The sequence below is a fragment of the Budorcas taxicolor genome, chromosome X, assembly GCF_023091745.1.
Source record: "Budorcas taxicolor isolate Tak-1 chromosome X, Takin1.1, whole genome shotgun sequence".
Lineage (NCBI taxonomy): Eukaryota > Metazoa > Chordata > Mammalia > Artiodactyla > Bovidae > Budorcas > Budorcas taxicolor.
In genome coordinates, this window is record NC_068935.1 from 85,398,349 (window position 1) to 85,425,367 (window position 27,019).

General features: G+C 52.0%; 1 protein-coding gene across 9 annotated transcripts; it reads left to right on the forward strand.

Annotated features, from left to right (window-relative positions):
- RBM10 (RNA binding motif protein 10) lies at nt 1-26,323 on the forward strand. Of its 9 annotated transcripts, none has more exons than XM_052663886.1 (24): nt 1-314; nt 2,164-2,305; nt 10,980-11,163; nt 12,645-12,875; nt 14,669-14,738; nt 16,807-16,880; nt 18,235-18,321; nt 20,393-20,453; nt 20,594-20,773; nt 21,136-21,296; nt 21,461-21,558; nt 21,645-21,732; nt 22,412-22,526; nt 22,627-22,766; nt 22,869-22,986; nt 23,080-23,171; nt 23,259-23,423; nt 24,337-24,486; nt 24,796-24,861; nt 24,939-25,127; nt 25,207-25,281; nt 25,590-25,696; nt 25,772-25,901; nt 25,988-26,323. In XM_052663886.1, exons 1-24 carry the CDS (start codon nt 245-247, stop codon nt 26,111-26,113), a joined length of 2,919 nt encoding a protein of 972 aa, XP_052519846.1. In that variant the 5' UTR covers nt 1-244; the 3' UTR covers nt 26,114-26,323. The 9 variants fall into 9 exon arrangements, with proteins under 9 accessions (XP_052519846.1, XP_052519841.1, XP_052519843.1 ...); XM_052663881.1 differs by having other exon boundaries at nt 2-314; nt 22,340-22,526; XM_052663883.1 differs by having other exon boundaries at nt 2-314; nt 21,136-21,293; nt 22,340-22,526.
- Nucleotides 26,324-27,019: the final 696 nt, after the last annotated feature.

Consider the following 27,019-nt stretch of genomic DNA (forward strand, 5'->3'; position numbering starts at 1 on the left):
CGCGCTCCCTTAGTAGGTGGATGGTGGTCGAAGCGCCGGCTCCTTTCTCATCGTCGCCATTTTGTGTTGGTGATCGCGGCCGGCTGGGAGTAGGCGACAGTGGGTTTCCCGGGGAGGGCAGCGCTCCTGGCGCTTTTCCCCTCCCCTCCTCCGCCCTTTTGCCTCCAGCCTCGGACTTGCTAGTTGCGCGGACCGGCTCGGGCAGAGCTGGAAGAGTTGGAGGAGGTGGCGGCGGGCCGAGGTGATGTCCGGGAGCCCTCCCTTGACAGCCCGGGTGCAGAAGGTGAGAGTCGACGCTGGTCGTGGGGGCGGAGGTAAGGGGCCGGGGGTGGAGGGGGTTGCATAGAGGACCCACGAGGGCGGACTGTGGTCGATGGGTCTGGGCTTCGCGCAGAACCGACCGATGCTTTGCACATTGTGAGCCTGGGAGAGGGTGTCTTTTTTTTATTGTTTTTTGTTTTTCTCCTTTTGAGAGCAGAGGCGCGTGCGCGATTGGGGCACTGGATGGGTGCACGCGGCTTGGGGGAAGGGAGGGACGGATGGGAGTGGGCTCCTATGGCTCACTGTGTCTGCGACGCCGAACTTTTTCCGTGGGAGGCCGCTGTCTGCGACTTTTCTTTTTAGCCGAAAAAGTGTGCTCTCTGCTTTCGTGTGTGACTTTGGTACTAACCAACCCATGGGGAAGTGTTCTGTGGCTCTGGTCCTTATTCTTGGGTGGAGGAGAAGGGAAATCGTCGATCTGACTCGGGTCTCTATCCTCGGAACCTCTGTCTGTAACTCTGGTTATCCATGGGGAGGGGGTCCTTACCCATAGAGTCTTATTAGGACTGGCCATAATCCACTTACTGGGTGGGGGAGGAAAGTGCAAGGAAGGTGTGTAAGACTTGACTGCTCCTTTTTTGGGGGGGAGGGGAGGTTCGTATTGGTTACTCTAATGCTTGTTCTGTGAAAGGGGGTCCTGTGTGATTATGACCCGTATTTATTGTGGGTCCCTGTCCGTGGTTTTGGCCTGTAGTTCTTCGGGGCTCGAGCCTGTGACTTGGGTCCCTATCTGTTATGGATGCCTTTGCCAGATATACTGAGGGTTTTGTCTCTGGCTCTCATCCACTGGGTTCCCTGGTTGTGATTCTAAGTCTTACCCATCTGGGAGCAGGTAACTCTCATTCCCTGAGACTTTAGGAGGAAGAGAAAATTGGTAGGAGTGTATACATGAAGGAAAGGTGTGGTGGCAACCTAGTGTTGGGCAGGTGCTGTTAACGCCTGGCTTTTGCTTGATTGTTGTTCAGAGGGTGGGGCCTGAAGATTCAGGGATACTTTGTGGTGACCCCTGGCCCGGTCACATGGCTCTCGGCCCTCCTTAGTTCTCACCGCAGCACTGAGGGTTGCCGTGAAGTGACTGCTCTCCCATTCCAGTAGAATAACACAATGCTTCAAAACAGGCTCCAAAAGGGCTGCTTTTAACCTCTGAATAACTTGGGCCCAGAGCCCTGGGTAGGGAGCCGTCTTGGGGAACCTGGCTGTGCATAAGAGACAGGCTCAGGGCCGAGCCAGTTGCCGAGTGAGGACCAAAACTGTGTTGGCCCAGAGCCTAGGGAGGCGGCAGCTGTCTCATTGCCAAGTTCGCCCCTTTACCCCCGGAGCCTTTCATGGTCTCCTGCCGTCTTATAGTGGGCAGCCAACATCTTCTTGGAAGGATGAAATGGCACCTGGCAGCTCATGGAAGGAGCCTGGTGGGTGCCTGGGACTCCTGTCATGAAAACTTGCCTCCATGCCTAGTGTGCCCAATCTCAGACAAATCGTCCAGCACTGAGAGCCCACCCCCACCCCCGGGCAAGTAGCTCCAGGCTTGGTCTACCAGTCTCAGATGGCAAAGCCGTGATCCCAGGATGGGTGGCACCACCAGGTCTCTCTGCAAGATGCTCCGTGCCTGCCGAGGGCTGTGCTATTTCCAGGGTGGCCGGCTCTAGCCTCGTGTTTGTAGGGAAGGGAAGCAGCAGGCCAAATAAGGGCTGCCTTCCTGCTCCAATCCTCAGGAGCCCTAGGAGTTGGGATACAGCGTTGCTGGGCTTGGGGACAGCAGAGAGCTTCGGCACCAAGCATTTCTCAAGGAGACCCTCTCTGCCACAACTGCCCTGACCTCTTTCTTCCTTCTGCTCTTCCCAGAGTCCCTGCAGGAGGCATCACCCAGGCTGGCAGATCATGGTGGCAGCACTGGGGGTGGCTGGGAAGTGAAACGGAGCCAGCGGCTGAGGAGGGGCCCCAGCAGCCCTCGCAGGCCCTGTCAGGACATGGAGTATGAAAGACGGTGAGTTCCCCTCTAAACCCCACCCTCTCCCAAGCAGCTTAGGTTTGTTCCTGTGTGAGAATCGATCCAGGAAAGTGCTTGGAGGGGGCATCTGGGCAAGAAAAAACCAAACAGTGCCGCAGATGATTGGTTTCTTTTCAGCAAACATGTACTTGGCACTCAAGAGCCAGGACATGTACTGGGCTCTGGGAGTGCATTGATAAACGAGACAAGTAAGATTGCAGCCTTCTCCTCACTTAGGGTCTCACAAGGGAGGCCACACAGTTTCTGGTTGATAGGCACCACGTGCAGTTGAAGGGTGGGAAGGGATCAAGAGAAAGGGAGGCATGGAGACTGATGCCCAGGTTTCCACTTTGGATGACCCAGGTAGGTATGGAAGGTATGGACAGCCACCACAGGACAGACAAAGGTGGGTGACAGGTGGGCAATTGTTGGGTTGTAAGTGCCTGTGGATTCTCAGGGGAGAGGTGTGGGCTGTAGCTTTGGGTTTGAGGGATGGATGGGGGAGGGGTTGCCTTCAGAGTCAGAAATTTGCCCAGAAAATGTATGGGGCAAACCAGGTCAGATAGTATTACTCAGCCACGGTCTTTTTAAGATCTGGGATTCAGGGACAGGATGGGGTGAAGTTGGTGTGGACACTCTTATCCAGTTATTTTTAAACTCTGGGACTAACCAGAAACAGATGGGACACTTGGTAAAATACAGAGATCCTAGATCATACCCTTACCATACTGGTGGATCACCTTACTTGATTCTAATGTAGATGATTCATTCCTGATATTTAAAGATTGTATAGAAAAGTAGACCTAACTGTCCCAGAGAGCCTCTATCAAAAGACAGTAGATTTATGAAAAAGTCATGGAGGAAATAATTTTTTTTATTGCCTTACAAAGTGTTTCTGCTACCACCCCCTTTTGAAAAATGTAGAATTATAACATTTTGGTTTCTGAAAAGTGATGAGCCCGAATTTGAGATGTGGTTATCATCAGGTGTTATTCAGCCTTGACCTTTCAAAATGTCTTGTGAAAGGCATTCGATTTTGGATGGTATTCAATAGTAGTGCTGTGTGGCAATTTCTAACTTTGAGTAGGTAGCTTACTTGCCTCAGACTTCATTACAAGGTAAAGTCACTGGCTTTCTTTGGGCTTTTAAAGAACCTCAAGTGCAAGGGTTTGAGTTAATCATACTTTTCCAGTTCAAGGTATGTTTCTGTCACAGGTTGGTACAAGACCGCCTCTTGCCATATTTATTTTTTCCTGTTTTATTTGCAATTCCCATAGCTGTAGGCAGCTCTGTTGTCTTTGAAATGTATCCTTCTAAAATATGTGGTTTTGTTTGGAGTGTTTTCAATTTACACAAATGGCAGAATGTTACAGTTTTCATTCTGTTTCCTGAGCTTTATATTATTCAGCACTGCATTTTAAAGATCTGTCTGTATTGCTACCTGTATGTTAGTGCTTTGCTTCTAATTGGTCCCAAGGACACCATGGGGTGTGTCTGCTGCCTCTTATTTAATAATTCTCTCAAGGGTGGATATCTGTTCTTAAATTTGGTGTGCTAAAACTCATCACTTTTTTTCTTAAAATCTGTCCTTTGAAAAATCTTCTCTATTGTCTCTGGATCCCTAACTTTATTTACCTTTTGCATTCAGGTCTTTAAATCCATCTAGAGTCCACTTTTAAATATGTTATAATGTAGGTTCTGGTTTTATTTTCCTCCATATAGTAGGCAGTGTTCCTAGTATCACCCCCAAAATAGGTCATTCTTTCTTTATTGATTTGTGGTACCTCATCTCATCTCAAGTTCCCTCATGTACATGGATCTGTCTTGAGTGGTCTGATTTGTTGCATTGGTCTTTTTGCTATTCTTTTGCAGAACCTTAGCATTCTGTGGCCTTATAGAATGTCTTAATAGTGCCTACTCTGCTCTTATTTTTCGAAATTGACTTAGTCATTTTGTAGCTTTATGTAAGAAGTTATCAAGTCTTTCAAAAAGTTCAAGAACTTTGAGATTGCATTAAATTTATATACTTCAGGAAAATTGTCATCTTTGTAAGTAGTCATCTCATCCTCTTAAACAGGTCATAAAGACCTATAAGGTTCATTTAAAGGACATAAAAATCTGAATAAACTAAAATACAAGTCTTGGATACTCCTTTTTTTTCTCCATTGATGTATGGTTGATGTACATTATTTCATGTGAACAGCATAGTGATATATTTTGAGAGGTTACATTTGATTTATAATTATTACAAAATACTGGCTGTATCCCCCCTGCTGTCCAATATATCTTTGTAGCTTATATATTTTATACATAGTTGTTTGTACCTCTTAATGCTCTCACCTATCTTGTCCCTGTCCCTTTCCTTTTTTCCACTAGTAACCACTAGTTCTCTATATCTGTGAATTTATTTCTGTTTTGTTATGTTCACTGGTTTTAATTTTTAGATTCACATATAAGTGATATCATACAGACTTTATCTTTCTCTGTCTGACTTATTTCACTTAGCATTAATACCCTCTAACTCCATGCATGTTGTTGCAAATGGAAAAATCCCATTCTTTTTTTTTTATGGCTGATTAATTCGTGTGTGTGTGTGTGTATGTGTATGTGTATAACACATCTTCTTTATCCACTCAATTTATTGCTGGACACTTAGGTTGCTTCCATATCTTGGCAATTGTAAATAATGCTGTTGTGAACATTGGGGTGCATGTATCTTTTTGAATTAGTGTTTGATCTTTTTTTTTTTTCAGATATATACCCAGGAGTGGACTGTTTTTAGTTTTTTGAGAAGCCTTCATACTGTTTTGCACAGTGGCTGCACCAGTTTACATTCCCACCAACAGTGTATGAAGGTCCTCTTTTTCTCCACATTCTCAACCAGCATTTGTTGTCTGTGTTTTTTTTGATGATAGTCATTCTGACAGGTGTGAGGTGGTATCTCACTGTGGTTTTAATTTGCATTTCTCTGATGATTAACGATGTTGAGCATCTTTTCATGTGCCTCTTGGCCATCTGTATGTCATCTTTCGAAAAAATGTCTATTCAGGTCTTCTATGTTTTTAAATCAAGTTTGTTTTTGTTTGTTTTGATATTGAGTTTATGAGCTGTTTATATATTTTGGATATTGATCCCTCATTGGTCGTACCGGTTGTGAATATTTTCTCCCATTCAGTCAGTTGTCTCTGTTTCGTTGATGGTTTTCTTTGCTGTGCAAAAGGTTTTAAATTTAATCTGGTTGTGTACTGTTTGTTAAAGTAATTCAGAGGTGCTTCAGTAGTTTTTATTGGCATCTTTTTTTTTCTCAAGCTGGTATTTGCTGGGGTAAATGAATGCTGCTGATTTTTGTAAATTACCTTATCTCTGCTGTGTTCTCTTGTTATTTCTACTCAATCATTGTTGATTTTTATTGTCTTTCTAAATCAGTCCGGGCCTGATAGGCAACCTCCTTTGCTTTGGCATCAAGTGTGATGTGTACTGTAGGCTCTTAAAATGTAGTCTTTAATAAGTCAAGAAAATTCTCTAATTTTGGTTTGCTAAAACCGATCATAAATGAGTATTGAACTTCATAATTACATGCTTTTTTCTCCTTTTGTCTATCAACTTCATAATTGCATTAAATTGCATCCTTGATATTCTTAAGGTATACCCTCCTTGATCATGGTATGTATATGTATGTTTATAACTTCTTACTTTGAAAAAACTTCAGATTTACCAAAAAAAAAAAATTGCAAGTACAGTGAACTCCCTTAATCCTCTACCCAGAAGCACTAACTGTAAATATTTTGCCACATTTGCTTTGCCTACCTACAAGCCTACTCTTTCCCTCCTCCTTCCCTCTCTCTTTTTTTCTCCTCCCCTCTCCCTTCCCCTCTCCCTCTCCTTTTCTATACGTAACACCTTTTTCTTTCAGAATCTTTTGAGTTAGTGGATGAGCAGTAAATACTATAGAAAATATTACAGTTCTTCTACTTTCTCTTTCATAATCACAAGATACTTATCAATATCAAAAAATTTAACATTGATTCAGTACTTTTGTCTTTTAAGTCTGTTTTCAGATGTCATCAGTTGTTCCAAAAATGTCCTTTTAGGATGTTTATAATACATTTTAATAGTTGATGGGGTTCCTCTCCCCATCATTAGTCTTTTTTTTAAACAGAATTTTCCTGACTCTTCTAAGTTGTTTCTTGTCCTTTGCTATTATAAACAGTGTCACATTGAATACTATTTCTGTATACATACTGCTTCAGCACATTAAATTCCCAGAAGAAAAATTGGGGGTCAGAAAGCATATAGACTTTTAGTTTTGCCAGCTATTGCCAAGTTCCCCTCCATGGGGATCATTCCATTTTCACTCGTACCACCAATATGAGAGTGCCTATTTCCCATACAGCCCTGCCAACAGTTTGTTGTTAAACATTTGGACTTTTGAAGATTTGTTGAGTTAAAAACATTTGATCACAAGATCTTCCTTAGGGAAGAATTTCAAATAATATATGTAGATACTCCCCACTCTAGGAGGTAGAGATTAATTTTTCCTCCTCTTGAGTGTGGGCTGATTTAGTGACTTGCTTCTACAGAATGGAGTATAAGGGAAAAAGAAACTTTACAGCAGACCCCACCATAACCAGATGATCGAGTTCAGCGTCACCAGTAGTAAGTCATGTTGATAGCATGCACCTGAGATGTAGTGTGATCAAATGGGTAGCTCAGCTCTGTTACTGCTGCTGCTGCTAAGTCGCTTCTGTCGTGTCCGATTCTGTGCGACCCCAGAGACGGCAGCCCACCAGGCTCGCCTGTCCCTGGGATTCTCAGGCAAGAACATTGGAGTGGGTTGCCATTTCCTTCTCCAGTGCATGAAAGTGAAAAGTGAAAGTGAAGTCGCTCAGTCGTGTCCGACTCTTCGAGACCGCATGGACTGCAGCCTACCAGCCTCTTCCGTCCATGGGATTTTCCAGGCAAGAGTACTGGAGTGGGGTGCCATCGCCTTCTCCGTCAGCTCTGTTAACCTCATCTAATAACAAGAACATATCAGATATACCCAAGTTGAGGTACATTCCACAAATTACCTGACCAGCATGCTTCAAAACTGTCAAGGTCATTAAAAAAAAAAAAAAAAAAACGAGGCAAGACTGAGAAACTTTCACAGGCCAGAGGAAACTAGGGGCATGATAACTGAATGCAATATGGTATCTTGGATTCAATCCTGGAACAGAAAGAGGATAGTAGTGGAAAAATAGTGAAATGCTAATAAAATCTATAGATCAGTTAACTTCTTAGTTCTGACAAATGTACCATGGTTCTCTTAACATGAGGAAAAACTGTGTGAAGTGTATATGAGAATTCTATTATCTTTGAACTTTTCTGTAAATCTAAAATTATCATTTTTTAAAATAAACTTTATCATGATTAGAAACTTTGGGACTTCTCTGGTAGTCCAGTGGTTAAGACTCCACACTTCCAGTGCAGGGAATATGAGCTTGATCCCTGGTCAGGAAACTTAAGATCCCACATGCCTCAAGGCAACTAACTCGCACACCTCAACTAGAGACCCCACATGCCACAACTAGGGATAAGCCTGCGTACTGCAACAACTGAGAGCAAGCACAGCCAAAAAATTAAATAAATTTTTTTTGAAGATTAGAAACTTTTGTAAATCATAGAACACTATTCAAAAGGATGAAAAGACATTCTAAAGAGTGGGAGGATGTGTTTGCAAATCATATATCTTATAAGGGATTAACACCCAGAATATATCAAAAACTACAATAGTAACAGAAAAACCTAATTCAAAAATGGGCAAAAGATTCAAATAGACATTTCTTCAAAGAAGAGGTATAAATGACCAATAAGCACATGAAAAAAAGGCAAAGTAACAAGTGTTGATGACAATGTGGATAAACTGGCAACTGCATCACTGGTAGGAATGTAAAATTGTACAGATGCTATGGAACACTGGCAATTCGTCAAAAAATTAGAGTTATCATGTCCTACTCTTTGCAGCCTCATGGACTGTAGCCCACCAGGCTCCTCTGTCCATGGAGTAGGCAAGAATACAGGAATGGGTTGCCATTTCCTACTTCAGGGGATCTTTCCACCCCTGGGATCGAACTGGTATCACTTGTGTCTCCTGCATTGGGCAGGCAGATTCTGTATCACTGAGCCACCTGGGAAACCCATAGGATTCAGCAGTTCCACTCCTGGGTATGTACCCTAAAGAACTGAAAATAGACTCAAACAGATACTTGTATACCATTGTTCATAGCAGCATTATACATAGTGTCCAAAATAACCAGTAGGTGAAAATAACCCAGTTGTCTGTCAACAGATGTGGTAGCCATAAAAAGAAATGAAATTCTAATACATTCTGCAACATGAACCTTGACAGCATTCTGCTGAGATAACGTGCCAGACACAAAGGCATAAATATTATATGGTTCCACTTATATGAGGTGCGTAGAAAAGGCAAACTTACAGGGGAGAATAGAGGTTGCTAGGTGGTGTGGGGAATGATTATTTAATTAAAGTATGGAGTTTCTGTTTGGGGTGATGAAAAGCTTCTGGAACAGGTAGTAGTGATGATTACACAACATTGTGAGTGTACATTGTGCTACTCACTGAATTGTACCCTTTAAAATGGTAACATTTTTGTTAATTATGTATATGATTTATCACAAAAAAAGATTTGGGAAAATACACAAAAATAAATTTTAAGTGTTACAAAAATGAACTGTCTGGTATAGTTTTAATTTTCATCTTTTGTTGAGTGAGATAGAGCATCTTTTCAAATATAAACCGTCCGTACAGTTGACCCTTGAACAACACAGGTTTGAATTGCACGGGTCTGTTGATATATAGATTCTTTTTTTTTGATATAAATTTATTTATTTTAATTGGAGGCTAACTACTTTACAATATTGTATTGGTTTTGCCATACATCAACATGAATCTGCCACAGGTATACACGTGTTCCCCATCCTGAACCCCCCTCCCTCCTCCCTCCCCATACCATCCCTCTGGGTCGTCTCAGTGCACCAGCCCCAAGCTTCCAGTATCATGCACCGAACCTGGAATAAATACTACAGTGTGCTACAATCCATGGTTGAATCTGAGCATGTAGAGGAACCACAAATGCAGAGGGTCGGCTATGAATTATACTCGGATTTTCAACAGAGGAGAGGGTCAGTGCTTGTTCAAGGGTCAACTGTATTATTTTCTGTAAATCCAGTTCTTTTTTTTTCCCCCATACCTTTTCCTTGTTTATTGTCTGTCTTGACTTGGCTTGTGATGGTTTTTGTTTTTCTGATTTTGTTTTTTTTCCCAAACAGATATGTTTTATTTTTATATGGTCAGATCTGATAGCCTTTTCTTGTATGGCTTCTTGATTTGGGTCACAGTTTTCTCCATTTCGAGATTATTAAAAAAAAACTATCTCATGTTTTCTTCTTTTCTTCTATGGTTTCATTTCTTCCATTTAAATCTTTGACCAATTTCAGATGAATTCTGGCTCATATGTGTGACGTATAGTCATAAGATCTTGCATATGTCTAGGTATTTAATCTTTTGATGCAATTACACTTGGAATCTTCTGATTTCTGAACAGTGGCTCTCTGAATACCAGCAAGGTATTTATTCCTGAATATTAATTTCTGAACACAGCATCTTGACTGATTTATTTGTAATGATTTTTCCATTGATTCTCTTAGGCAGAGGCAGATACATCCTCATATCATCTACAAGTAATAGTAATTTTACCATCTCCTTTCCAGCTTTTAATCTCTTTTTCCTTTGTTTAATTGTTTACTAGCTAGTTTCTTAGAATAATAATCATGGTGTTGATAATGGGCATTCTAGTGTCATTTCTAACCAGGATTACGATCCTGCTAGTAGTAGTCTACGTTGGTGTCCAGTTTTTCTTGTTTTAAGTAGATACGTATTGGTTGCATTTAGAATACTGGGAGTTCCCTGCTGGTCCAGTGGTTAGGACTTAGTGCTCTTTAGAGTCATTATTTTATCAAAAGAGAATTATTGGGCACCTGCTGAGTATTAGGCACTAAGCTAAGCTTTGGGGAATACAGCAGTGAACCAAACAGGCGTGGTCCCTTCCCCAGACTCAATCACCAAAGAAATGCACATTAAATCAGTGTTGAGCTAATTATTTTACAGTTATTTCAGTAGGAGAAATTTTAATAAAACAGCTGCCAGCACTAGCAAGGTGACCATGAAACAGAGGGGCAGAGTGGTGCAGTGCCCAGGGAGCTGAAGGGAAAGAGGTCAGCAGGGACCTCAGCCCACAGGACCCTGCAGGCCTTGTAGGATCTTGGTGAGCATTTTGGTGTCTTGAGAATAAGAGGAAGCCATCGGAGGAGCATTGTGGTTGGGCTTGATTGGCTTTGCCTTATGAAACACTCACTTGCTTTGAGGGTGGAGAGAAAGAACTGGAGGAGGCCTGGGTGGGGGCTGAGGAGACCAGGCAGGGGGCTACATCTGAAGGCCCAGTGAGGGAATGGAGAGGTGGGGAAGGGAAGGAGAGAAGTGGGCTGGCTTTGAGGGAGAGGTGGTGGCAGCCTGGGAATTAGGGGTTGGCCTTAGGGATCCCTGTGGAGGTGGAGCTGAGGACCTCTTTCGGAAAGGACTGTCCTTTCATCCCTTCCCATCCTTCTTTCCCCAGAGGGGGACGTGGAGACAGGACTGGCCGTTACGGAGCCACCGATCGTTCACAGGATGACAGTGGGGAAAACCGTAGCCGGGATCATGACTACAGAGACATGGACTACCGCTCATATCCCCGCGAGTATGGCAGCCAGGAGGGCAAGCATGACTATGATGACTCGTCCGAGGAGCAGAGTGCAGAGGTGAGGGCTGGGGGGCCGGCTCCTGCAGGGCCTTGATCTGGCTGCAGCCCCGCGTGCAGTAGCTCTCCATTCCCATGCCTTCAGACTGTGCTCAAGGGCTTTGCCTCACCTGAAGGGTCTGTCCCCACTCCCCTCTCTGAGGGCTCCTCTCCCAGGTTGGGTCTCCCTGACCTCCACGTGCTTGGCTCTGTACTTCTGAGGTCCCCTGGCCACCACCTCTCTCCCTTCTTCCCTGTTCTTCAGGGTTCACTGCAAGCCCTCTACTGCCTGCTCCCAGCCAGTTTGGGGACCCAGCACCTAGGGTCAGGAGGGTACCTGGATGTCACGTGGGTATCAACAAGCGGAGTGGCTCTGGGAGGCTAAATGTGGGCATTCCCAGTGGTGGCAGAGCCCCTAGACAGAAAGGAAAGCCCCCTCAGGACTCTCCTCTGAGCTCCAGCTAGCCACTTCCATATTGGATAGTTAGCCCTGGCCTGAGGGGAAGGCATAATGCCCACCATCAGGGAGCCCCCATCTGAGGGGATGAAGCAGCCTTGCCTTATGCAAACCCCAGGTTGAGGGGGTACTCAGGGCCCTGGTCCACACAGGTACAGAGGAGTGGGAAGGGTACCCTTGCAACCCCAGCCCTGGGAAGCAGAATATGGGCAGCCAGCCACCCTCTGGGGGTCCAGCACAAAGACCCCTATGGTGGGCAGTCAGGCTTCCTTGGTGGCAACTGTGAGCTGTGCCTGGATATGTCCAGAGCACTGGGTGGGCCCTGGGTGGACCAGCAAGAGTGGAGAGTTGAGTTTTCCGGCCCCCGTGAGGGCAGGATGGGCATGGACCCAGGCCTGCCTTGCTTAGTGCTGAGCAAAGGGTTTGGGCAATGCCCAGGAATCCAGTGACCACACCCTGTTAGGAAGGAGCATGGTGGTGACGGAGGACTGGCCAGGCAGAGGATCAGGGACCGAGGGGCAGTGCTGTAGTCCTCGCAATCTTTGCCAGCCCTTGCTGGCTGACTCTGGCCAAGGTCTTAAGCGATTCCTAAACCCACAACTTGGTGACAGGGCCCAGGCTGGGCGTCTTAAGTGACGTGTGTCCTTCTGTGGCACAGGGAACAATTGTGCTTGTACTAGGTGAGCTGGCGAGGGAGGAGGGGGCAGAAAGAGTGTAGGGTTTAGTGTGCCAACCTCCAACAGTCTCGTCTCAGGGACGTCTGCTCACCTGTCTGTGGGAGTTCCTCCCCGACACCAACACTGCCCCCTGCTTCTCCCCAACTCCCCATCAAAGCAGCCCCCGCAAAGCATCTGAGGGAGAATTTCAACTCCCAGGAGGATTGCAGTTTAGGGCCTGCCCACCTTGCCTGCCCCGAGCCTTTAGCCGGAGCCCGCCCACCCCTGGCTTTCAGAGCCTGCCTGCCTCGGAGAGCCAGCGGCCAGCCCCTAGGCCCACCCTCAGACTGACTGCCCGCCTGGTGTCTCTCGTCTCATTCTGTTGGCCAGGATTCCTACGAGGCCTCCCCGGGCTCCGAGACTCAGCGTAGGCGGCGGCGGCGGCACAGGCACAGCCCTACCGGCCCGCCAGGCTTCCCCCGAGACGGCGACTATCGGGACCAGGACTATCGGACCGAGCAAGGGGAGGAGGAGGAGGAGGAGGAGGAGGAGGAGGAGGAGGAGAAGGCCAGTAACATCGTCATGCTGAGGATGCTGCCACAGGCAGCCACTGAGGATGACGTACGTGCTCCCCATGTCCCCGGGCAGGCGGCAGAGCAGGAGGCCAGGCTGGGTCCCCTCCAGGGCCCTCAGCCCCTCCCTTACCCCCACTTCCTCGGCACCTTTCAGCCCTTCTCCCCCCAGCCCTGTCCCCCAGCACTGCTCTGCCCCCGGGGCAGGCCCCGTCATCTCCTAATCTGGAAGGGAGGAGTGTGGCACAGGCTGGTTTGGCCAGGGAGCTGCAGCGGTGGCTGTGGGAGGGAATAGAGCATTCCTTCCACGCATTCTGCTGGTGATCATCCCTTCTGCATATGCCGATCAAAGGCCAAATGCTCACCAGGCCCGCTGCCAGATATTGCTGTGAGGTGGAGACCCTGCAGGCTGGGGAGGCTCTCCATGGGATTTTCTGAGGTTTTATTCTCATTCCCTACCACCTGCTCTCTTTTGCCAGCAGCCCCAGATCTCCTCACTGGCACAACTACAGAGCCTTGAGTCCTCCTTCCTTCACTGCTGTTGCAGCCCTCCCACCCTGTCTGCCTGTGTGACATTCCCTCCCTGTCCGTACCAACTTCCCTTCATGAGCAGGAAAACCCCATGTGGGCCACTAGAATAGCCTCCTCACTACCCTACCCAGTTCTCCTCCTCCTCCTCACGGCCTGTGAAGGCTCCACTCAGCTCTCCCCTGAAACCTGCTGGCTGCCTGTGCTGTCGCAGAGAAAACCCCACCTGTGTGTCTGAGAGCTCTCAGGTCTGGCCCACCTGCCCTGTTCAGGGTCAGGCAGTAGCTGCATGTTTCCATTTGTGGAGGATCTGTCACATGGTGGGCCACATGCACAGCCGCCTTTCAGGGAAGGTCCTCTGTGTTTTTCATCCTACGGATGAGGAGGCCAGGCCCCTGGCAGCTGGCCCCAGTTCCCATAGCCAGCAAGTGACAGAGCAGAGTTGGGGTCTGAACCTGGGCAGCTGAGCCCCAGAGCCCATGTTCCAGCCGTTTCCTGAGCCCTCCCTGAGTATTGTGATCCTGATCTCCTGTGTATCTCTCTTCTCCATTCTCATGTGTGCCTGTTGAACCTCCAATCTGTTGCTGACCCTGGTGAGGGCACTGAGGTCCAGAGGCATTATAGCCACTGGCCCAGAGTGCCCAGCACAGGCATCCAGTTGTTGGCGAGAGGCGCCACTGGCCTCAGGACCCTGCCTCACCTGGTCCAAATCCCAAGTTGCATCTGCAGCTTCGCCTGGTGTAGGTTATCCAGGAAGCTTTCCATACCCCACAGCTGTGCCTTTTGGTCTCAACCTCAAGTTCCCACTCTGTTCGTGATCTAGTGCCCATGGCTGGGCTTTGCTCAGACCCCAGTCCTTCCCAGTTTGGGGCTTGTGTCATGGGTCTCTCTCGATGCAAGCTGGAGGGCAGTCCATTCATGAAGGGCCAGGTTTGCGCCCCAGCTTTCCTTGCTTTGTGGCTGCAACAAGCCCGTTTTCAGACCACCCATGCCCACCATTCTTGAGCTGCTGGCTCACTTGCTCTTGACATTCTCTGCCTCTGAAGGTCCTTACACTGCCATGCTTCACCTTGCAGCCCACCCCTTCCTTCCTTTGGTTCCCTCTGCAAATCTGGGGCTGAAAGCTGAGACTGGGTACTGGTAGGGGGCCGGAGCTGTGATCACTGGGGGAGAATCACTGAGAGAGGGAGTGGATACAGTGTGTGCACAACCCCTGTGACCCCCTTGGGGTCCCAGAGACCTCCATCCAGGCCCTGGTACCCACAGACAGCCCCCTTGTGCTGAGCCTGCCTCAATCCATATCACCCCATACAGATCCGTGGCCAGCTGCAATCCCATGGCATCCAAGCGCGGGAGGTCCGGCTGATGCGGAACAAATCCTCAGGTGAGCTTTCGTTCCAGTACCCTCCCCTTCTGCTGGCCAGCCTCAGCCTCCGAGTCTCCCTCCTGCCTCTGCCTTCTCCCCCACCCTCCCCACCCTGCCTTCCTGCCACAGCTGGGAATGGGCCACTTGGGGGTACCCTCTCTTCTCTCACCCCTCCTCCCACCCTCCTCACAGCTCTGGCCAGGAGCCTCTGATGCGGGCCTGTCGGGGAGGGGGTGCAGCTGTGAGCTGCGCTGAGTGCTCCCCGGGGGCAGGGCCAGGGCCAGGCTCCAGGATCGTCCTCTGTGGGACTCTGAGAATCTGAGACGGTACCCCGTCCCCCTCGTAGACTCCCTTCCTTCCCTCTTCTTCTCCTTTCCCTGCTCCTTGCTCTCCCTGACACTGTTCTGGTAACAGCCTCTGACCAGAAAGTAGGTCCCACCCATGTGTCCCAGGAGGGGAGGCAGGGGATGGCTCTTGTCCAAGAGTGCATCCCAAGGAACAGCCCAGGTCGCTGGCCTCGCTCGTTCCCTCCCTCCCTCTTGCAGGCTGCTTGGAGCTGGCCTGAGGTTAGTGGGCGGGGTGGGGTGTCTCTGCAGGATCTCCGGCCCAGGCTACCCAAGTCAGGCCCAGTGAGGCCTCGCTCTGCCTGGGCTTCTCTCTCCATCTTCAGTCTCCTCCCCACTCCTCCATCTCTGTGTGTGTGTGTGTGTGTGTGTGTGTGTGTGTGTGTGTGTGTGTGTGTGTGTGTGTGTGTGTGTGTGTGTGTGTGTGTGTGTGTGTGTGTGTGTGTGTGTGTGTGTGTGTGTGTGTGTGTGTGTGTGTGTGTGTGTGTGTGTGTGTGTGTGTGTGTGTGTGTGTGTGTGTGTGTGTGTGTGTGTGTGTGTGTGTGTGTGTGTGTGTGTGTGTGTGTGTGTGTGTGTGTGTGTGTGTGTGTGTGTGTGTGTGTGTGTGTGTGTGTGTGTGTGTGTGTGTGTGTGTGTGTGTGTGTGTGTGTGTGTCTATCTCTCTGTCCCTACCTCTCACTCTCTCTGTAATTATACCATTTCATCCTCCTGTGCATCCTAACCGTTATTCTTTTGGAGATCAAGCATGCCCCGCCGTGTCTAAGCCCTCCCAGTGTGTGCACCTCCAAAGGAGGAGCTGCTTTCCGGCGGGCTAAAGCCCTGGATCCTTCTCCCAGCCCTAGCCAGGCCTGGAGTCTCTCTTGGTAGCATGTTGGTCTTGCTCTGCTGCACCCTAGCCAGGCTGGCAGGATTCTGGTCTCCCCGGGGTGGTGTCCCAGGCCCCCTCTGTGGCCCCGGGTGCTCCTACCACGGCCCTACAGATTCTTGAAGGTCTCCTTGGACTACCTGGCCCCCATTCTCCTGCCATCTTGGAGGACCTGGACTGGGGTGGCTATAGTCTTCCCAGCTTGGCCCTGAGGTGGCTCCCTGGGGAGTCCCACCTTCCCTGCATGGTGGTGAGGCTGAGGGAAACATTGTGTCCCTGACTTCCCCTGGTTCCTGATGGTCCTGGAGCCTCTCCAGCCTCACCAAGCAGCCTAGCCCCGCTTCTCTTTTGCTCCTTCCATTACACACCTGTTGTGGGACCCCTCCTGGACTACCCTGGCCTCGTGCTGGGCCTCACCATTCCAGTTGGTGATTCTGGCCCAGGTGAAACCATCAGCCTGCCCCTCTGCCCTCCTTCCTTTTCTGGAGACAGACCTCTCCTTGTACTTTTTCCCTCCCAGCTCCTTCTCTCCGTCTCTGTCACCCCAGGCTGTCTGGGCAGGTGTGCCTGAGCCCCCATCTCTGTCTTTTCTTCCCAGCTACCGTGTGTGTATCCCCCGCCCCCAACTCCTCTCCGGCTGTGTTTTCCTGCCTCCCTTCTTCCCTCCTTCCTGCCCCTACCGACCATCTCCCTGGCCTCCCACATCCTGGTCTTTCTCTCTTTGCTTTTCTCTCTCCCTTTCTTCCTTTTTCCTCTCTCCACTTCCCTCTCTGCCCCCCACCCCCAGTCCTCTCCCCTCGGGTCCCGCCCCCGGGAACGCCGTGTGTCCAAAGCTGTTGACTAACCCACTGCGTCTGTATCTGAATGCTGTCTCCAGGTCAGAGCCGGGGCTTCGCCTTCGTCGAGTTTAGTCACTTGCAGGACGCTACACGATGGATGGAAGCCAATCAGGTTGCTTTGCCGCACTTGAACCCCCCCCCAAACAAATACTACTTTGTAATCGAGCGCTCCCCATCGCCTGATTCTTACGGACACAGTTCCCTGCCCTGTGGTCCTGTGTCTCATCCCCCCCAACCCCTCTCTCTACCCCTTCCTGACCCTCACTGTCTCCTCTTCCTGTCTCTCGCTACCCACTGGGCTTCCCATTAAGAGCCCACACTTGCCACTGGCCCTTCCCGCTGGTCAGGCGCTAGCTCTGCCTCTGCTCCTCTCCCAGCTGAGTTTTAAGAGGAAGGGCTGCCTTGGGGGTGGTAGGGGGGTTCTTCCACCCAGGTGCCCACTCCCCGGGGGACCACCCTGCCCTGGGGTGAGGCAGAGCCAGGACTTTGTTTCACTCAGGCACCACTGCAAGTCCAGCCGCTGGGGAAACTTAGTTGTTGGCATAGTCCTGTTTTGCCAGCTCTCTCCCTGTGAGCTTGGCCCTGTGATTTCCATAGGACAGGCCAGCAGGGTTCTATTGACCTAAAGTACCAGTCAGGGGTCATAGTTTCATTCACCAGGACTCACTTTGGTGCCCCACCCCTCCCACTGCACCTTGCCTGCCCAGGAGTCTCCACTGGGGACAGGCCTGCCCTCCCAGCAAGGAGTCTTGCTGTCCGGAAGGGAGGGGAGCTCACTCCCCTAGCCTGGCATGGGCTCCTAACCCAACAGCTTTGGGACCTTCAGAGACCCAAAGCTTCTGCTCACCCACCCAGAGCCCAGCTGACTGCTATGGGGCACTGTGCCTCGGGAAGGGGAATGGGGCGATGGGGCGATATGGCGGCCCTGGGGCCATCTCTGCTGGTCCACAGGCTAGTGGGCCCAAGGACCCAGCTGGCCACGGGAAGACAGCTTCACTGCAGGACCGTCCATCTTTTAAATATGGCTCTTTCTTTCTCCCCTTCTCCAGCACTAGCGCGCGTGCGCTCTCTCTCTCTTTCTCTCCCCTCCTCTCCCTCCCCTCCCTGTCCCCTTCATCCCAAGTGTAGCCTGTGTAGTGCTGGCCCTGGGTGTGGCCTGGCAGTGTTAGGGCTGAGTGGGGGTTTGCCGCACTGTCCGGCAAGCTTTGGGCAGCCGAGCACTGTATGCCTGGTGGAGTGTGTTCACGTGTGCGTGCCCGGAAAGGCAGCAAACAGCTGCGCCCGAGGGCTGTGGCTCTTTCCCTCCCTCCTTCCCTTCCTTCTTCCCTTGTCAGTTCTCCGACCTCCCTCCGTTCCCTGTCCCTCATCCATCCAGCTGAAGGGCTCGCTCACTCTCTTCTCCTGTGCTGAAACGGTGCGTGGGGCACTGCTGCCCAGGCCTCACTGTGCTCTGCTTTTCCCCGCAGCACTCCCTCAACATCCTGGGCCAGAAGGTATCCATGCACTACAGCGACCCCAAGCCCAAGATCAATGAGGACTGGCTGTGTAATAAGGTACAGGGGCGGTGGGACGCAGGTGCCATGGATTGAGACAGCCGCGGCAGGGGTGGCAACATGTCTGTCTCCCTGGGGCCTCTGAGTGGTGTGGGCATGGAGGAACTGGCTCAGCTCCAGCAGCACCGCTCATTGCCTCCCCCACGACTCCCCTCCTTGTCCACCCAGCCAGCTGCCAGTTCATACTGAGCTTTCACTCAGTGCCAGGCTCTGCCCTCATGCAGCACGATATTGCCTGAGGCCCCATTAGATGTCACACAGACGTTTATGTGAGTGACTAGTGACGGTGAAGCATAACATGGTGTATGAAAAGTGGGCATCAGGGCCAGACTGGCTGAAATTAGACTCCCTCAAAATCTCCCTTGAGGTCAGAGTATTAACCTCTCTTTGCCTCACTCTCCCCATCTCGAAAATGCAAATACTAAATACCCAGAGGTGGTCAGAAGGATTGAAATGCAGTGATGAGAGGGTAGCACTTGGAACAGCGCCTGTCAGCTGCTGTCCTAAATAACGTGTAGGGTGTTCTGAGAGCTTGTGTCAGATGACCCAACCCCTGACAGAGCCAGGTCCACAGAGACTGACTGTACAAGCTGTAGGTCTTTGCGGTCATGTTCCCTGGGAGGAGGCTGAAGCTCAGAGAGATGGAACCTCGAGCTGCGTCTTATCCCTAATCATAGGCTGTGGGTGCCACCGTGGGTTCAGGTCTCCCCTTAGGCCAACCTCACCTTCTGCAGCCAGCTGGCAGCCCTGAGACCTAAGTCCTGAGAGCTTGCAGGGGCCCCCAAGCCTCTCCCCAAGAAGAACTCTGCCCAGTAAAGGGGGGGGGCTCTTTGTTTGAAAATGAAAAGAGTAATACCAGAAGGCAGATGTCCAACCTCTCTGAAGAGAGTGACAGGAGGACTCACTCCATCTCTCCTGTATTTTCAGATACTCCTTAAAACTAGGGCAGTCTGTTCTTTCTTCTCCTTTATCTACCACATCCTATTGCTCTCTGGTCTTGTCACGTCCATCACACAAACACCTTCCATTGCCATTGTCACTGTGCAGACTGGTCCTCACCCCTCCTCCAGACAGTCACCATGGGCCCCTCTCTGGTTTTCTGGCCTCTTGCCTGTCTCCCACTCCCTCACCTTTGGCATTCCTCACACCCACTCCTGACCATGTCCCTCCAACTCTGCCAAAAACCTGCACATATCTGAACGTGAGTGTGACGCTCCTCTGGGATCTAATGTCACCTTACTTCTCTAGCCTTGGCTTTTGCCTTTCTCTCCACCCTCCTACACCAGCTACACAAAATGTCTTGTGTCCTCTGCTAGCAAGTGCTTCCCAGCAAAACCAAACCTCTGGGCCTCCCAGGTGAAACAGCCATGCGGACTATACCCAGCTGAGTAAGCTGGGCCTCAAGGCCCACTCCTCTCCTGGAGTCCCTGGTGGTGACCATTTCCAGACTGACCTGCTGCACCTCTGTGCTACATCCGCTCCCTACTGTTAGGCCGCATGCTGCGGAGAGCGTGGCATGGGAACAGTGCTCAGGACTTGACCGCGGATCAGAGACCGAAATGTGGTGAAAACTGGGGGTCTCCAGAGGCTGCAATGCCCAAGGCAGATTTATTTCTCAAGAGTGGCAAGATCCAACCTCGAGATGAAGGGGTGAGGCCTGGCAGGAGAGGGGCTACTGACTTTTTAAGGATAGAAAAGTGATGAAGGTTTCTGAGAAGGAAAGTACGTTCTGGGAAGAGGAACCTACTAAAAGGACTTTGGAGGCGGAAACGTCTCTGAGCTGGTCCCTTGGAGGAGGCAGCAGTTGGTAACAGAGGTAGGGGGTGGGTTACCGACTCCTGAGTTGAGGGGTGGGCGCTGAGGAGAAATTTGAAACCATGTAAAGAGTCGTGTGTCTGAGAATGACAGCCATTCCCCAAAGCCCTTTGCTCCCCGCTCCCCTGACCCTGGGACCTTCCTGGGGCATGGCGGGATCCCTGGAAGATTTCTGGATCCACGTTTGGAGGGTGCAACGGAAAGCCCCCACCCCCCACCCCCTGCTGCCTCTGACAGCCTGGCCTGTGCCTCACAGTGTGGCGTCCAGAACTTCAAACGCCGCGAGAAGTGCTTCAAATGTGGGGTGCCCAAGTCAGGTATGGCCTTCCTACCTCCCTCTTCCTTGGGACATTGTGGGGAGAGGGGCGAAGGGTGACAGGTCACAGCTCTGGAAGGAGGGTGACCTGCCTGGGAGCTCCTTCCAGTTTGTCACCAGCCTCTCTCCTGATGCCCCTAGCAGAGGCGGAGCAGAAGCTGCCCCTGGGCGCGAGGTTGGATCAGCAGACGCTGCCGCTGGGGGGTCGGGAGCTAAGCCAGGGCCTGCTGCCCCTGCCACAGCCCTACCAGGCCCAGGGAGTGCTGGCCTCCCAGGCCCTGTCACAGGGCTCGGAGCCAAGCTCGGAGAATGCCAATGACAGTGAGTCCATTGCTCCTTCCTCTCTGCCTTAGGGTGTCTAGGCTGGGCTCCCTGAGGCCAGAGAGACGGTGGTGACCAGGACTTAGTCTTCCCGGGGGTCCACCGGGTTTGGAGTCAGACACATAATGTAGGGAGAGCAGAATAAGAGCATTACCAAACTCTACTTGAAGGGTGTGTTGAGACGATTCTCACCAGGCAAGTGGCTGAGCTGGGACTTGGGCCGACAAGCAGAGAGGAAGAGGTGGGAGGAAGCAACAGGTACAAGAACATGGAGGCCAGGGAGAGGAAGCAGTGGGGAGCCAGCAGAGGGCAGGGCTGGAGGGGGTTATCGGTGCTCCCTAATGTTGAGTCCCTTCCCACAGCCATCATTTTGCGCAACCTGAACCCGCATAGCACCATGGACTCCATCCTGGGGGCCCTGGCACCCTACGCAGTGCTGTCCTCCTCCAATGTACGCGTCATCAAGGACAAGCAGACCCAACTGAACCGTGGCTTCGCCTTTATCCAGCTCTCCACCATCGTGGTGAGGGCGGCACAGGGGGGGGCCGGGCAGCCAGAGTCCCGGCCCCCAGGGCAGGGAGGAGGGACACTGACCCTAGCTCCCCAACCGCGGCCCCAAACCTGGAAATGGGGCAATGGAGCCGGGGGCCTCCCCGGGCCTGACCCTTCTGCCCTGCCCACCCCCAGGAGGCAGCCCAGCTACTACAGATCCTGCAGGCCTTACACCCACCACTTACCATCGACGGCAAGACCATCAACGTCGAGTTTGCCAAGGGTTCTAAGAGGTCAGGGCCCCACCTGTGTCCCTTCTCAGCCTGCCCCCCAGCCTGGGACCTCCTGTCTCACTTCCAGTCTCTGACATCCTCCCCAGGGATATGGCCTCCAACGAAGGCAGTCGCATCAACGCTGCCTCTGTGGCCAGCACTGCCATTGCCGCGGCCCAGTGGGCCATCTCACAGGTACTCAGAGACTCCCCTCCACCCCAGCTCCCCCATACCTGGGCCACCTCCACCCTCCCGCTCCCTCTCTGCAAACAGGAGGGCTGCCTTGCTGTAGCGGCTTCCCGTGGACCAGAAACCCTCTCCCGATGGTTGCCGGTGTGGGCTGCAGGGGCCTGATGGCAGCTCCATTCCCCAGCCCCTCCTCCCAGGCTTCCCTTTCCAGGGCCACACAGCTGCTTTTCTCTTCTGTTTGGTGCTCATGTGTCATTGTGAATTGTTTCAACTTTTTTTGATAAAAGGGAACTTAGAAGTGGCTGTAAGAAAATTGGGAGAGGAAAATATAGGCGGGGAGGATGGTATCTTCCCTGGTCTGACCCCCCCAACCCATATAACACAGCACATCTAGCAATGTCAGCTCTGGGAGTGTTTTGGCACGTGTCTTTGTTCCAGTCTTGTTTTTGTCACCACCCCGCTCCGCTGTGGCCCGGTGTTCTTGTCTGAAGGCTGCATGGTTTCTGTCAGCAGACAGACACTAGCTTCCCTTGTGGGCACATGCCTCTTAGCTGGTTCCCCTCCCCTCTACACCACCTCCTCTGCTAATGAGCCCCTCCCACCTGCCCCTCAGGCCTCCCAGGGTGGGGAGGGTGCCTGGGCCACCCCCGAGGAGCCAACGGTCGACTACAGCTACTACCAACAGGATGAGGGCTATGGCGGCAGCCAGGGCACAGAGTCCTCTCTCTATGCCCATGGCTACCTCAAGGGCGCAAAGGGCCCTGGCATCACCGGAACCAAAGGGGACCCGGCTGGAGCAGGTGAGCCTCAGCGTCTCCCCCAAACCCACGGTGGGGACTGGCAGGCCTAGGGTCCTGGGTCCTGCCATTCACATTCTCTCTTCTCTGTTCCCCTACCCAGGTCCCGAAACCTCCCTGGAGCCTGGGGTGGACTCTGTGTCCCTACAGGCTTTCTCCCGTGCCCAGCCTGGTGCCACTCCTGGTGTCTACCAGCAGTCAGCAGCTGAAGCAAGTGGGAGCCAGGGCGCTGCCAACAGCCAGGTGAGGGAAATCAAGGGGGAAGGGTCCTTGTGGGGCTCCTGGGTGACATGGGGTCACTGGCAGACACTGAGCCTTGTTCCCTGTTCTTGCCCCCATGACCAGTCATACACCATCATATCACCTGCTGTACTCAAGTCAGAGCTCCAGAGTCCCACCCATCCCAGCTCTACCCTGCCACCGGCCACGAGTCCCTCTGCCCAAGAGTCCTACAGCCAGTACCGTGAGTAGCCACAGCCTGCAGCGAGGGGCAGGGGGCTCCTTCACAAAGCAGTGAGGTGTGTGACACCCCTCCCACACACTTGTCACTCCCCAGCTGTTCCTGACGTCTCCACCTACCAGTACGATGAGACATCTGGTTACTACTACGACCCCCAGACTGGTCTCTACTATGATCCCAACTCTCAGGTGATGGGGCAGCCCGGGAGGGGAGGGGGTGGCGTCTGCTCTGCGGCATCTCAGTCCTCCCTCACGTCTCTTCTCCCGTCACCCCAGTACTACTACAATGCCCAGAGCCAGCAGTACCTGTACTGGGATGGGGAGAGGCGGACCTACGTCCCTGCCCTGGAGCAGTCAGCTGACGGGCATAAGGAGACAGGAGCGCCCTCCAAGGAGGGCAAAGAGAAGAAGGAAAAGCACAAGACTAAGACAGCCCAACAGGTGAACACTGGGAGCCCAGCAGTCACTATCCGTTAGGTATCTTCTGGGTAGTATCTGTGCTTGAGAGAGACCCAGCTCCTGGTCTGGCTCTGCTCTGCGCTGTGTGATCTTGAGCCAGGGCCGTCTCCTCGGTACACAGTCAGGCTGCCCACCTTCCTGAGGTGGCCACTGCCATCCAAGTGCAGTCTATCCACTATCCTGTCCCCTGGTGGGAACCTTTGTGCTGTTGGTGACAGTGTGGGCTGGTCTGGGCACACCTGAAGCCAGGCTAATCCTGCCTAGGGAAACAGATGCACAAGTCTGCTCCTGTGGGCCCAGAACCCCACCTGATGGTGTGTATTCATCTGTCTGTGTATACACATGCCAGAGAACTTCTTCCAGGCCCATCAGGGGGTGGGCAGGAAAACAGCCATTGCAGTGTTCTGTGGTGGTGGGCAGTTGGAGGGAACCTCCATGTCTTCTCTGAGGAGGAAGAGTGTGACAGTCTGGGTGCGACACTTAGAAGCAAGAACTTCGTGTTCCCTTGATAGCCTGGTAAATTCTAAAACTGATGGTGTGCCTGGGTAGGGATTGGGCATCAATACGAAGTGTGGCATAGAATCACACCTGTTAATTAAAATTGTATGCAGAGCAAGCCATTCTATGCATTTCAGAATGATGAAAACTCACAGCGACCCTAATAGCATGGACACCTGTGAGCAGAATAGGGACACAGCAAGGGAGGGGGTTGCTGAGGAGCACTAATGACAGGATGACAGAGAAATGGGGACTTTAACCTCTGCCTCTCTGTCCTTCCACTTGAGGCTGCAGGGCAGGAAGGGGCGGGCTGCTACAAGGGCAGTGGTTGGAGTTGGTGACCCCAGCAGTTGGTAGATTCCTAGGAGCCTCACCCCACCACCACCCTCATCCCTAGATTGCGAAGGACATGGAACGCTGGGCCCGCAGCCTCAACAAACAAAAAGAAAACTTCAAAAACAGCTTCCAGCCGATCAGCAACTTGCGAGATGATGAAAGGCGGGAGTCAGCCACTGCCGATGCAGGCTACGCCATCCTTGAGAAGAAGGTGTGTTGTGGCCATCCATCTGTGCTCTGTCCCCAGGCTTGTCATCCCTTTGGTCCTTCTGTGGAGTCCCTGAATTTCCCTGTCCCTCCACCCCTGGTGCTTCAGATGGTAAAGAATCTGCCTCCAATGCAGGAGACATGGGTTCCATCGCTGGGTCAGGAAGATCTCCTAAAGGAGGGCATGGCAATCCACTCCAGTATTCTTCCCTGGAGAATCCCATGGACAGAGGAGCCTGGCGGGCTATAGTCCATGGCGTTGCAAAGAATCGGACATGACAGAGCAACTAACACTTACATTTTTCCACCCCAGGGAGCACTAGCTGAGAGACAGCACACCAGCATGGACCTCCCCAAACTGGCCAGCGATGACCGCCCAGTGAGTGCCTGGGGCAGAAAGAAGGGTGGGGGGCTGTGAACTAGCCAAGCCTGACCTCTTGCCTTCCCCTTTTCCAGAGCCCACCTAGGGGGCTGGTGGCAGCCTACAGTGGGGAGAGTGACAGTGAGGAGGAGCAGGAACGCGGGGGCCCAGAGCGGGAGGAGAAGCTCACCGACTGGCAGAAGCTGGCCTGTCTGCTTTGCCGGCGCCAGTTCCCCAGCAAGGAGGCGCTCATCCGGCACCAGCAGCTCTCCGGGCTCCACAAGGTGACTGAGGGAGGCCTGGCAGGGAACCCCAGCCTGGCCTGGCCCAACCGCTTCACTCTCCTCCTGTCCTCCTTTACAGCAAAACCTTGAGATTCACCGGCGAGCCCACCTGTCAGAAAACGAGCTGGAGGCACTTGAGAAGAATGACATGGAGGTGAGGTGTGACCCACTCCCCGGCTCCATCCGTCGGTCCCTTGCCAAGCACCCCGTCTGTCATGCAGGCAACTGGTGCGGGCAAGTTCCTCAGCTAGACACAGCCTGGCTGCCATCAGCCACCTCACATCTGTCCTCATGCACGAGCTTCTTCCCAACTACCCCGTGTTGGCGGGCGGCTGGTAGCTGCAGGACCTCAGACCTGTTGGCCAGATCTGATTCCCTGTGGGCCCCCCGACCCCAGCTGTGCCCATGTTTCCTGCAAAGAGCTGTCAGCCCGTTCATTCTCACACATATACACTGTTTCAGCAAATGAAGTACCGGGACCGCGCAGCTGAACGCAGAGAGAAGTACGGCATCCCTGAGCCACCGGAGCCCAAGAGGAGAAAGTACAGCAGCATGTCTGCGGCCTCCGTGTGAGTGTCCAGGGCCAGGTGGGGGGCGTGGGGCCAGCAGGTCTGCCGCTCACACTGTGCCCCTGTCCCCTGCAGGGACTTTGAGCAGCCCACGCGGGATGGGCTGGGCAGTGACAATATTGGCAGTCGCATGCTCCAAGCCATGGGCTGGAAAGAGGGCAGTGGCCTGGGCCGCAAGAAGCAGGGCATTGTGACTCCCATTGAGGTGAGCCTGCTGGGATCCCTTGCCCATCCTCCAGTGCTCTCCACTGTAGCCTTGACTGACTAACAGAGTCTGCCTCCTTCACACAGGCCCAGACACGGGTGCGGGGCTCTGGCTTGGGTGCCCGAGGCAGCTCCTATGGGGTCACGTCAACTGAGTCCTACAAGGAGACGCTGCACAAGACCATGGTGACCCGCTTCAACGAGGCCCAGTGAGCAGCTGCAAGACCTACTTATACTTGCATCAGGGGTCCAGCGTGGGGCGGGGGAAAATGAAATACTGGGTGGTTAAAGCGAAGCCTTGCACCTGTCTACCAGCCCTACTCCCCAGCCAGAGAAGCTGTGACCAAGTCAAACTTTGAGTTGCAGACTTTTATTGGAAAACTGGGCTGGAATCACCCTTGTTTTTGTAATAAAAGCTGAAAAGTCCGCAGCTTGTGTCTCTTTCTCATGTCCCAGAGTGGTCTGTGGCCCATGCAGACATGGGGACATAAACACAGATAGACAAGGCTTTGTCAGGCTGAGGTGGTTGGCAGTGGTGGCATTCACAGTGATTTTCACGGTGGCTCCCAGCTTGGTGAGGGTTGGTAGCAAGACATGGTGTTCTGGCTTGTGCCCCAGCATGCAAGATCCTGGTCACAGCGCCTCACCATTTCGGGTCCAGCAGGTTAGACTGTACCAGGAAGTCAAGCACCACCAGGGTACTGTTGGGCTTGTCCCTCCAGATCAGAAATAGGACGAGGAACCCCCACCCCCTGGCCTCGCCACCCCACAGCTACACTTGCTGTACAGTCACGAGGCTACACTGTACTTGGCCCTCCCTAGGTCTGGGGACCGTGCTTGAGGGCATTTCTAAGCGAATGATAATGGGCACTCTGGCCCCAGTGGGCCCTGTGCTCTCAACGAGCTGATGACCTCAGAGGCGTGGAGATAGAGAAGTCAACCTGCCAAACCCAGGTCCCAGGGATGCCCCACCATTTGGGCCCGCCCACACCCCAGTCTTCTCCATGGCTTTTACCACAGTGCCCTACTGCTCTGGTCATGCTAACCATTCTACACCCTGTGGTTCACAAATACATGTGTGTGCTCTCAGCACAGGTCTGAATACAGCAGAACACAAAG